This window comes from Balaenoptera borealis, assembly GCF_965194805.1.
Source record: "Balaenoptera borealis genome assembly, chromosome: 13".
NCBI lineage: Eukaryota > Metazoa > Chordata > Mammalia > Artiodactyla > Balaenopteridae > Balaenoptera > Balaenoptera borealis.
The window spans coordinates 83442095-83454727 of NC_138870.1; the positions used below are offsets into that span (position 1 = coordinate 83442095).

The 12633-nt window shown below is 37.1% G+C and overlaps 1 protein-coding gene across 5 annotated transcripts in view; it reads left to right on the forward strand.

Moving 5' to 3' along the window:
* APAF1 (apoptotic peptidase activating factor 1) overlaps positions 1-12633 on the forward strand; it is a 100641-nt gene that overhangs the window by 23354 nt on the left and 64654 nt on the right. For 4 of the 5 annotated variants that reach the window (XM_082349592.1, XM_082349594.1, XM_082349593.1 and 1 more), the window contains exons 6-12: positions 1163-1275; positions 1367-1498; positions 3574-3812; positions 4572-4739; positions 5454-5585; positions 9465-9578; positions 10031-10215. In XM_082349592.1, the coding sequence (XP_082205718.1) occupies positions 1163-1275; positions 1367-1498; positions 3574-3812; positions 4572-4739; positions 5454-5585; positions 9465-9578; positions 10031-10215 (1083 nt within the window). The remainder of the gene's footprint in view (positions 1-1162; positions 1276-1366; positions 1499-3573; positions 3813-4571; positions 4740-5453; positions 5586-9464; positions 9579-10030; positions 10216-12633) is intronic. The other variant, XM_082349595.1, reaches the window with a different exon arrangement.

The window sequence follows — 12633 nt, forward strand, 5'->3', positions numbered from 1 at the left end:
GCTGTATACTTTCATGTGTAGTAGTGGCTGAATATGGCAGTGCTTCCCAAATTGGTGAGGGGATTCATATCAGAATATTGGGTGAGAGGAATAACTTTTGGAAAAAGCCTCCTAGTGATTATGATGTATACTCACTACGGAGGGCAAGCTCCCTTCTCTCTGGCTTCTTTCTTTTCCAGATCCCTCTGTTATCTCCCCCTCTCCATGATAGTCACTAGTATCCATTTTCCTGGAGAAATGGGATTGAGACCACTAACCACTTCCTCTTTTCTTGCTCAGTAACTTCTCCTTAGTTCTACTTTCTTTGCAAAAATAAAGATGATTCCTGTTTAGGAAAATATTGTAACCACTCTCAGATGTATCAGACCATGGCATATAAAGTCATTTTGTTTCTCTCTCAGCATCATTTCGGTTTATGTTTTTGTAATTTTCCAACCTGTGTATATTCCTAGAGTCTTTTTTTGTAGTGTACAGAAGTAGTGTGCCATTCAGATAATAAGGCTAGTGTATAATTATGCTGTCAGGTTTTAGTTGTATTATTTTCTCCATTTGTTCTGGCGAGTTTAAAAAAGTTTTTTGGAGGGACTTATTAGGAATTAGCACACAGATTCTTTGTCATTATGCATAAACAAATTGATTTCTTGGATGGAAAAAAAGCCCACTAGTGTGTCAAGTGAAAAATAATATTATTTGCTGGTGCATTCGATTAGGTTGGAACATATGAAATTGCCAGTTTTGTAGGTAAAATGGTCAAATATTGTCATTGTTCTGTGATGCTTTCTAAGGCTAACCTAAGCCCAGTTCTTGCTTGGTTTGGGTACTTAAAGACTGAATTGGAAAAATCTCATTACTTGGATAGTTCTTTTTAGGCACTAGGAGGCTTATTTCTAATACTTATAAAGTATACACAGTTCTCCTTTTATAAGTCCTTTAACTTTAATATGCAGTAATTTGGGGTGGAAGGAAGGGAAAGTCTCTAATTTTCTTTTCCTTATCGGTATATTGTGAAAGGGATACCAAAGAAAAGAGAAAGAACCATGAAATAGACATCTATTTTTTTTTTAATTTTGTAAATTTTAAAAAAACACTGGTGGCATTCTCTTTTTAAAGGAAGTTTAAAGTAAATGTCATTAGTGACTGAATACAGTTTTTTCTTATTAAGGTCTCTGTTGATCTTGGATGATGTTTGGGATCCTTGGGTGTTAAAAGCTTTTGACAATCAGTGTCAGATTCTTCTTACAACCAGAGACAAGAGTGTTACAGATTCAGTAACGGGTAAGGATTATTAATTTGCTTTTTATAATAATTCAGTTACATTTAAATATGTGGCATACCAAATTGCTTACTATGTCTTGTGATTTCACAGGTCCTAAATATGTAGTCCCTGTGGAGAGTGGTTTACGAAAAGAAAAAGGACTTGAAATTTTATCCCTTTTTGTTAATATGAAGAAAGCAGATTTGCCAGAACAAGCTCACAGTATTATAAAAGAATGTAAAGGTATAGTTATTTATTTTGTGTATGAGGGGGTTATAGAGATATTAATTTACCCTTTTGTAAGTTAAGTGAATGAACATAACAATTTAACACATGAACATCCAAAAACTTTACTAGAATATTTAGTATTTTAGGTTCTTCTCTGATACCCTACATGGATAGTGATATTTTGGTATTCATTCTTTAGTTAAAATAATATTTAACAAACACCCATAATATGTTACAAAAGGGGTAAGATGAAGACATGACCTCTGTTGTCAAAGAATAAAAAATATAGTGAGAGTCACAGTTTTAAATTTATTTGGTTGGGATTTTATTTTTTTATTTTTTATTTTTTGGCCGTGCTGCGTGGCTTTTGGGATCTTAGTTCTCTAACCAGGGATTGAATTTGGGCCACCGCAATGAAAGCATGGAGTCCTAACCACTAGACTGCCAGGGAATTCCCTGGTTGGGATTTTATAAAAATAATGTTCTAATCTGATAAGTAAAAACTGGTGCTGTCTTCTTAATTTGCATTTTTAAATAGTGAAGTTAAACTTTTTACTTGTTTATTGAATATTGCCTTTTAAGAAATTATCCTGGACTTCCCTAGTGGCGCAGTAGTTAAGAATCCATCTGCCAATGCAGGGGACACGGGTTCAAACCCTGGTGTGGAAAGATTCCACATGCCACGGAGCAACTAAGCCCGTGCGCCACAACTACTGAGCCTGCGCTCTATAGCCTGCGAGCCACAACTACTGAGCCCGTGTGCCACAACTATTGAAGCCTGTGCCCCTAGAGCCTGTGCTCCACAAGAGAAGCCACCACAATGAGAAGCCCGCACAACCCAACGAAGAGTAGCCCCTGCTCGATGCAACTAGAGAAAAGCCTGTGCGCAGCAACGAAGACCCAATGCAGCCCAAAAAAAAAAAATTTATTAAAAAAAAAAAAGAAATTATCCTTGAGTCACTTTTGTGGTATAATTAGTTTTCATTGATTTTTTTGACTCTCTAACTATGGAAACTATTAGCCTTTTGTCATATTTTTTCCAACTGTTTTTCTTCTAGTTTCGTCTGCCTTTTAATTTCATTTGTAGTATTTTTTTGACACAGAAATTTAAATTTTATATAGTCAAATCTATCAGCTCTTAAGATTATTTTTTCCATCATTGTTAATGCTTGGAAATAGTTTCTTGTTTTTATTTCTTCCGTCAAACTTGTTTTTGAGTTAATTGACTTTTATTTATTTATTTACTTATGATTGTGCTGAGTCTTCGTTTCTGTGCGAGGGCTCTCTCCAGCTGCGGCAAGTGGGGACCACTCTTCATCGCGGTGCGCGGGCCTCCCACCATCGCGGCCTCTCGTTGCGGAGCACAGGCCCCAGACGCGCAGGCTCAGCAATTGTGGCTCACGGGCCCAGCCGCTCCGCGGCATGTGGGATCCTCCCAGACCAGGGCTCGAACCCGTGTCCCCTGCATTGGCAGGCAGACCCCCAACCACTGCGCCACCAGGGAAGCCCTTGACTTTTAAAAAGTATCTCAACCTTAGGAAAAAGAATACTTGATTTGTATTCATTATGAAGGTGATGCATGTGCATTTTGAAACACTTAAAAAGAAAAAATAGAAATTATCCATAATCTGATAATTATTAGCATCATGAGAGTATTTCTCCCAGTCTTTTAGGACATACAAAACCTTGAAAAAAATATTGAGATTATAATGGTATACATAATTTTCAATCTTATCCTTTTTAATAGCAAATCTTGAGCATTTTCCCATGTTATTAAATATCTTTTAAAAAAAGTTTACCAGTGGCATAATATTGTGATACACTTTAATTTATTCAGTCATTTCCCTGTTATTGTTTAAGATTTTTCACTATTTTAAATAATGCTGTAATGAATATCCTTAAATGAAATATTTCTTATTTCTAATGACTTCTTTAGAATAAATACCTGAAGTGAATCCAAGAGTTATAAATATTTTAAAGCTTTGGATAACGTGCAGCAGAAATTCTTTCTTGAGGATAAATTGATTCTTAACTTAGTGGTAATTTGGAAATGATACCGTAATAACACAGTGACTTTTTTTATTTTTTAGGTTCACCTCTTGTAGTGTCTTTAATTGGTGCACTTTTACGAGATTTTCCCAACCGCTGGGAGTACTACCTCAGGCAACTTCAGAATAAGCAATTTAAGAAGATAAGGAAATCTTCATCTTATGATTATGAGGCTTTGGATGAAGCCATGTCTATAAGTGTTGAAATGCTCAGAGAAGACATCAAAGATTATTACACAGATCTTTCCATCCTTCAGAAAGATGTTAAGGTGCCTACGAAGGTAATAGAAGGACCAACAATCCTTATCATTGGGTATTGTGGCATATAACCTTTGGATTAGTCCTGAGGATATTGTTACAGAGGATATTGGGAGGATAAAACCTGTGTGCCTGAGGTGGTGGGCTGGAGGGTGTAGAAATCCCACTGCTCTTAGTTTCCATCATGGGCTTTGGTGTTGAACTCAGATGAGTTACCTAGTTCTCAGTGGTTCTAGTGAACCTGGAGAAGCATTTGACTTCTTTAGAACTTTTTCTTTTCTATCTTGATGAGTATTTGAGCTTCTTATGAAATGGAGATATTATTCAGGGCTTTAATACATGATTTTTTTTAATACAATTTAAAAAAATTTATTTGTTTTATTTATTTATTTTTGGCTGTGTTGGGTCTTCGTTGCTTTGCGCGGGCTTTGTCTAGTTGCGGTGAGTGGGGGCTACGCTTTGTTGCGGTGTGTGGGCTTCTCATTGTGGTGGCTTCTCTTGTTGTGGAGCACGGGCTCTAGGCGCGCAGGCTCAGTAGTTGTGGCTTGTGGGCTCTAGAGCGCAGGCTCAGTAGTTGTGGCGCACAGGCTTAGTTGCTCTGTGGCATGTGGGATCTTCCCGGAACAGGGCTCGAACCTGTGTCCCCTGCACTGGCAGGCGGATTCGTAACCACTGTGCCACCGGGGAAGCCCTAACACATGATTTTTTTGTGTGTTAGTCTCTTGTGTGCAATCTTGGTCATTGTACATTGTGGCACATTGAATGTTTAAAATGATTCCTAGGTGTTGTGTATCCTCTGGGATATGGAAACTGAAGACGTTGAAGACATACTGCAGGAGTTTGTTAATAAGTCTCTCTTGTTCTGTGATCGAAATGGAAAATCATTTCTTTATTATTTACATGATCTTCAAGTAGATTTCCTTACAGAGAAGAATCACAGCCAGCTTCAGGTACTTGCATCTCTGTACGTTCTTTTTTTTTTTTTTAACTTTTAATTGTGAAATGATTTTAGACTTACAGAAAAGTTGCAAAATAATACAGTTTCTATGCATATACTTTCATCTAGCTTCCCCCAACGTTAACATCTTACGTAACTATAATACAGTTATGAGAGCCAGAAAATTAACATTGATAACAATACTGTTAACTAATACACAGACTTTATTTGAATTTTGCCAGCTTTCCCACTAATGTCCTTTTTTGTGGTTCAGATCCAATTCTGTATCCTATATTACATAATATCATCATGTTTCCTTAGTTTCCTCAAATCTAGGAAAATTCCTTGATTTTCTTTCTTTCATGATCACTTTTGAAGAGTACTCACCAGTTATTTTGTACAGTGTCCCTTAGTTTGGGTTTGTCTGATGTTTTCTCTTCACTAGAGTAAGGTTATATATTTTTGGCAATAACACCACAGAAGTGCTGTTGTGTCCTTCTCAGTGCATCATGTCAGGGTGTTGACACGTCTTATCAGTGATATTAACATTGATTACTTGGTTAAGGTTTCTCCACTGTAAAGTTACTGTTTTTTTCTTTTGTAGTTAATAAGTATCTTGTGGGGAGATTCTCTGTACATTCTTAAATAGCTTTGGAAGCTGGAGTTTCTGTGATGCTTAGGTTATGAAATTGTTTCTGTCCTCTGAAATGTTTCATTTGGGTTTCAGGATCTACACAAGAAACTAATCACTCAGTTCCAGAGACATTACCGGCTACGTTGTCTTTCACCAGATCAGGAGGACTGCATGTATTGGTACAATTTTCTGGCCTATCACATGGCTAGTGCTAAAATGCACAAAGTAAGATTACTCATTTAAAAAACTATTTTCTTTTATCTCACTTTTAGTTTGTCCTATGTTTAGAATTTTCTTTTATTAGTAAAAATAGGGTTAGAACCTGTGTAAGTAATTTTGTTTTTGTTACTGTGTTTTACCTGCAGGTACCTTAGTAACTGCAGTAAATGAACCACCTAAAAATTCAATCTCTTCATACCAGTAGCTATCCTTTGTGGACAACATGGATTTGTTTTTAAGTTCTGAGAGGAAATGGAGAGTGGGAAAGTATATTCATTCATTCAGCAAATATTTATGGAGTGCCTGTTGTGTACTGGTGGTGTTCTTCATTATGAAGGATATACCACAGGCACAAAGTTCCTGCTCTCATTGAGCTTACATTCTGGGGGGAGATTGACACGGGACAAATAAATTTATCATATGTTAGCGGGGTAGTAAGTGCTCAGAAGAAGAAAAAAGTGTGCAAGGAGAAAGGAAGTGATGATTTGGCATTGAGTCATCATGATTTGCTGATGGATTTGATGTACATTGTAAGAAAAAGAGAAGAGTCAAAGATGACTCCAAGCTTGTGCAGTTCAAAGATTGGAGTTGCCATGAACTGAGATTGGGATAGCTGTGGGTCAAACAAGTATTTTACCAGGGGTGAAGGGAAGGTTAGGAACTCATTTGGAATATATTAAGTCTGGTGTACACATTAAGACATCTGACTGGATATATTTAGCATATAGTTGGATATATGAATCTGGATTTCTGGGGAAAACTATGGACTAAAGATAAAATTTGGGAATCATCAGCACATAGATGATATTTGAAGCCATGAATACCAATTAACTACTCACAATGTTAACATTTTAGAAAACCGTATATACTTTGAGAAAAGGGAACCCTCTTGCACTGCTGGTGGGAATGTAAATTGATACCGCCACTATGGAGAACAGTATGGAGGTTCCTTAAAAAACTAAAAATAGAACTACCATACGACCCAGCAATCCCACTACTGGGCATATACCCTGCGAAAACTATAGGTCAAAAAGAGTCATGTACCACAATGTTCATTGCAGCTCTATTTACAATAGCCAGGACATGGAAGCAACCTAAGTGTCCATCGACAGATGAATGGATAAAGAAGATGTGGCACATATATATGATGGAATATTACTCAGCCATAAAAAGAAACGATATTGAGTTATTTGTAGTGAGGTGGATGGACCTAGAGTCTGTCATACAGAGTGAAGTAAGTCAGAAAGAGAAAAACAAATACCGTATACTAACACATATATATGGAATCTAAAAAAAATAAAAAAATGGTCATGAAGAACCTAGGGACAAGATGGGAATAAAGATGCAGACCTACTAGAGAATGGACTTGAGGACACGGGGAGGGGGAAGGGTAAGCTGGGACAAAGTGAGAGAGTGGCATGGACTTATATACACTACCAAATGTAAAATAGATAGCTAGTGGGAAGCAGCCGCATAACACAGGGAAATCAGCTCGGTGCTTTGTGACCACCTAGAGGAGTGGGATAGGGAAGGTGGGAGGGAGGGAGACGCAAGAGGGAAGAGATATGGGGATATATGCATATGTATAGCTGATTCACTTTGTTATAAAGCAGAAATAACACACCATTGTAAAGCAATTATACTCCAGTAAAGATGTTAAAAAAAAACCATATATACTTTGAATAATTTTTCAATCTTAGGTACTTTAATCTCTTGGTTACATACAGTTTACGTTTAATAATCTACATTGGAATGACAGTATTCCAATAAATATCTGTGCTCTGATTTACTTAGCTGAACTGTAATTGTTGAACACTTAGGTTGTTTTCATTTTTTTTTTTTTTTTTACTCTTATGATGCTGTAATGAAATTCTTGTTTGTCTTCACACCTGTATTATTTCCTTTGGAAATTTCTTGAAGTGGAATTATTGGGTCAATGCATCTTTTAAAAACTTTTGATATGTATGATAGTGTGACAGGATTCAGTTCTTTTCATTTTTTTTAACCTTTTTGTCCTGATTTTTAAAGATAATAGCTTACTTTCATTGGAAAAAACTAAGTGAAGAAAATGAAGATCACAACCATTGCTAATGCTTTTTTTTTTTTTTTTTTAATTTAATTTAATTTATTTATTTTTTTGTCTGTGTTGGGTCTTTGTTTCCGTGCGAGGGCTTTCTCTGCTTGTGGCAAGCGGGGGCCACTCTTCATCGCGGTGCACGGGCCTTACACTATCGCAGCCTCTCTTGTTGCAGAGAACAGGCTCCAGACGCGCAGGCTCAGTAATTGTGGCTCACGGGCCCAGTTGCTCTGTGGCATGTGGGATCTTCCCAGACCAGGGCTCGAACCTGTGTCCCCTGCATTAGCAGGCAGACTCTCAACCACTGCGCCACCAGGGAAGCCCGCTAATGCTTTTATGTGTAGCTTTCCAGATCATTTTGCTGCTCAGATACACACACCTGTTCTTTAAAACCAGAATGGGATCATGATAGAAATACAGTCTTATATCTTGTTTTTCCTACTTAATTGTAGTTCAGGGTTATCTTTCTATGTCAATTTATATATAATAGATTGACAACTTTTAAAGCAGCATACTATTTAATTGTATGGGTACATTATGATTGGTTAGTTGGTTGGTGGATGGTCAGATTGCTTAAGCACACTTGTCTGACTTATTTTTTTAGGGCACATAAGTGTAATTCTGGGTCAATGATGTGTACAGTTCGAATTTTAATACAGATTGCCAAACTGTCCTCTAGAAGGGTGCTCTGATTTACATCACTGCCAGCAGTGTATGAGGGTGTTCATTTCCTCTGATTCTAGCTAATATATATATTTTTTTCTAGCTAATATTTTTATCATTCCTTTTAGTCTTTAGAAATCTGATGTTAAAAAATAGTAAATCTTTGTTGTTTCTCTTTGATTACTGGTGAGATTTTTGGCCATTTGTACTTTTTGTGAATTGGCTGTCATCCATTGATTGCCTTTACCTGTTTTTGTATTGGAGTGTTTATCTGTTTCTTACTCTTTTATTAGAATTTTTAATAAAAATATTAGCCTTCATCTATCATAATTTGTAAATAAATTTTTTTCCTGGTTTATTTTTTGTCTTAAATTTTATTTGTATTGTTTTTTACTATATTGAACATTTGAGTTTTTATGTAGTTAAATGCACTACTATTTTTCTTTTCGGTATTTTGCTTTGGGGTCATGTTTATAAGAATTTCCTTCACCCCAGGGTTACAAAAATAGTAAATATCGGTATCTTCTAGTATTTTTTTAAAATTAAATTAAATTTATTTATTTATTTTATTTTTGGCTGCTTTTTCTTGGGTCTTCCTTGCTGCCTGAGGGCTTTCTCTAGTTGCGGCGAGCGGGGGCCACTCTTCATTGCAGTGTGCAGGCTTCTCATTGCGGTGGCTTCTCTTGTTGGGAGCACAGGCTCTAGGCGCGTGGGCTTCAGTAGTTGTGGCACGCGGGCTCAGTAGTTGTGGCTCGCAGGCTGTAGAGCGCAGGCTCAGTAGTTGTGACGCATGGGCTTAGTTGTTCTGCGGCATGTAGGATCTTCCTGGACCAGGGCTCGAACCTGTGTCCCCTGCATTGGGAGGTGGATTCTTAACCACTGCGCCACCAGGGCAACCCTCTTCTAGTATTTTTTGAAGTTTCTATTTTATATTTAAGTCTGAAAAATCCATCTGAAATTTATTTTGAATTAAGGTGTGAGGTCCATTTTTTGTTTCTTTGGAACTGTTAATGATATGTTCCTTTTTGTCCTTAAATTCTAGGTATCTGCTAAGTTTCTCTCAGTAGTGTTAGGATAATAATGGTAGATTTAAAATTCGTTGATCTCTTTAACAGTGCTCCTGATCTTTTTTTTTTTTTTTTAAGGAACTGTGTGCTTTAATGTTTTCCCTGGATTGGATTAAAGCAAAAACGGAGCTTGTAGGCCCTGCTCATCTGATTCATGAATTTGTGGAATACAGGCATATGTTGGATGAAAAGGTATATATTATTATGAAAAATAAGTCCTTAAAGGACGTCTCATTTTGACATTTAATTCTAGGTTTAATAGTGGGGATGAACAAAATAGCAGAGGTGAAGAGCGATAATTTCCTCACTTAATCTTTGATTATTCTAATTATTTTGCTTCCTCTCCTGCTGTGGATAGGATTGAGGTTTGAAAGCTGGGGAAGTAAAGTGTTCAGTGTTTTTTTTAGGAAAGAGAATGTGTTAAGAAGGTAGCACTTAGATAATGAGATTTTTTTTTTTTTTTTTTTACCCTATGTTTAAAAGTCCAAAGAGGATCACTATGTATTTGTTACCTAATGGTTGGCTATTTAATTTTAGCTCGTATAGAGAATATTTAAGCCTTAAAAGTGACAAGATCACAGAAACAAAAAAATGTCAGATCTTGGCTCTGGTTACATTTCTAAGAGATTTCATTTTGTTCATAGGATGGTACAGTCTGTGAGAATTTCCAGGAGTTTTTATCTTTAAATGGACATCTTCTTGGACGACAGCCATTTCCTAATATTGTACAACTGGGCCTCTGTGAACTGGAAACTTCAGAAGTTTATCAGCAAGCTAAGCTGAAGGCCAAGCAGGAGGTCGATAACGGAATGCTTTACGTGGAATGGATGTAAGTAGGTTAGGAGAGAAACCAAAGGGAACAGCACTAACTGTGTCATTATTTTTCAGGTAGTGAATAAGTTCACTCCAGGAAGACTTCACTACTTTGGATAGGGCTCAAACTTTTAATAAGCATTCTTACTTATTGAAAAGTTCTAGAGAAGTAACCATAGGAGAAATACATATTTTCAGGGTCCATAAAAATAGATGCTTGCCTATAAGATGACTTCTGACAAGTCATCCTAAATATTAATATAAATGCTTCACTTATTGTAATACAGTATAGTAGCAAAGAGCATTGTTTTTGAAGCTACAAACCTAGGTTTGAGACTCAGTTTTAAAACCTAAGAGTTTTGTGATTTTGAGCAAGTTACAGGTTACTCTTCTTTCTCATACGTGAAATAGAGATAACAATCCTTTGGGGTGAGCGCTGTTTTTGTGAAGATTTAAATCAGATATTGGATGTAAAGTGATGAGCACTTTGCCTTGCATATAGCCCATATTAAACTTCCACTGAATCCTGATTCTTCTAGCTCCGAAGAGGCCCTTCAGTTGTGTTCTTATCTTCAACTTATCAATTTGTAAAAGGAAAGGGTAAACTACTTTTTAATGCCTATTATATACTATATGCTCACATATGTTGTTCATTTTATCTTCAAAACAACCTTATAACGTAAATATTATTTGCCCTACTTTACAAATGAGAAAATTGAGGCACAGAGAGGTTGAGACTTGACTGAGCTCATGTGGCTTGCTGAATGTGACTTAAACTGTGGGTCTGGCTTTATTTTCATGCTCCTTTTGATAATAAGTATGAATGGTCATCTTTTCACATGTATAATTTATATCTAAATTGACCTCCTGGTTGATATCGTCTGTGATCTATATAGCCCTGGACCTTCTTTCCAAATAATTCAGGTTGCCATAGGTGGTTTCCCTAATTCAGTTTAGTTCAACAAACATTTGAGTTTCTCTACTGTGCTAAAGCACTGTTACTAGGTGCTAAGGCTCTCCCCAAGGAGCTTACCATCTAGTAGTGAAGAAAGAAGTTTAAACAGATAATTATAATGTGATAAATGCAACAGAAGTAATGTATAAAATAGAGGTAAAACTGAGAAGTGGGTAATTTAGCTTGGATGGATGAGGGATTCTGGTAAGGTTCCGTAAAGGAGAGAGTTAAAAAAATTTTTTTATAATTAAAAATTAAGTTAAAAAAAATTTAAATTTTATTTTACTTTTTTGCCACACCATGCAGCTTGTGGGATCTTAGTTCCCTGACCAGGGATTGAACCTGAGCCCACGGCAGTGAAAGCGCCAAGTCCTAAACACTGGACCACCAAGGAATTCCTCAAAAAATTAAATTTTAATTTTTCATTGATTTTATTTTTGTTTTAAAGCAATGCATGTTCCTGATTTTTTTTTTTTTAAATCAGTGTTAGAGGGATGTAAAATGAAAAGTCAGAGACTCTTCATGTTCCCCTACCTTCTCACTTCCCAGAGTTCACCATTCTTTAACATTTTCTTGGGATGAGGTTTCACTCTCCTTGGAAGCAGACACCTAATTCATTGAGATCTGTCTGTATTCTAGAATACTTGTATACTCACTATCATAGCATTCTGTCATTTGACGGTGGTTTTCTGTTTACTTGTATTTTTTTCCATAATTGTCTATCCATTCTGTAGTATAGAACATTTGGAGGTTAAAGTAACAGACTCTGGCTCTAGACCGCCTGGGCTTGAATCCCAGCTCTGCTATTTTTTAGTTGTGTATCATTAGGAGAAAGTTATTCAACTTCTCTTGCCTAGTGGTACTATTCATAGCATTGTTGTGAGGATTAAATGAGTGTGTGTATATACACAAACATACACACCTACATAGGTTGCTTAGAACAGTACCTAGATCATAGAAAGTGCTCAATGAATGTTAGTTGTTGTTTTTAAGAATAAATAGCATTTAGGGAATTCCCTGGTGGTCCAGTGATTAGGATTCTGTGCTTTCACTGCTGAGGGCCTGGGTTCTATCCCTGGTTGGGGAACTAAGATCCTGCAAGCCACGTGGTGTGGCCAAAAAAAAAAAAAAAAGATTAAAAAAGAAAAGGATAGGGCTTCCTTGGTGCAGTGGTTAAGAATCCGCTTGCCAATGCAGGGGACACGGGTTCTAGCCCTGGTCTGGGAAGATCCCACATGCCGCGGAGTGACTAAGCCCGTGCGCCACAGCACTGAGCCTGTGCTCTAGAGTCCGCAAGCCACAACTACTGAAGCCCGTGTGCCACAACTACTGAAGCCCGCGCATCTAGAGCCTGTGCGCCGCAACAAGAGAAGCCACTGCGATGAGAAGCCTGCACACTGCGACGAAGAGTGGACCCCGCTTGCCGCAACTAGAGAAAGCCCGCACGCAGCAACGAAGACCCAATGCAGCCAAAAATAA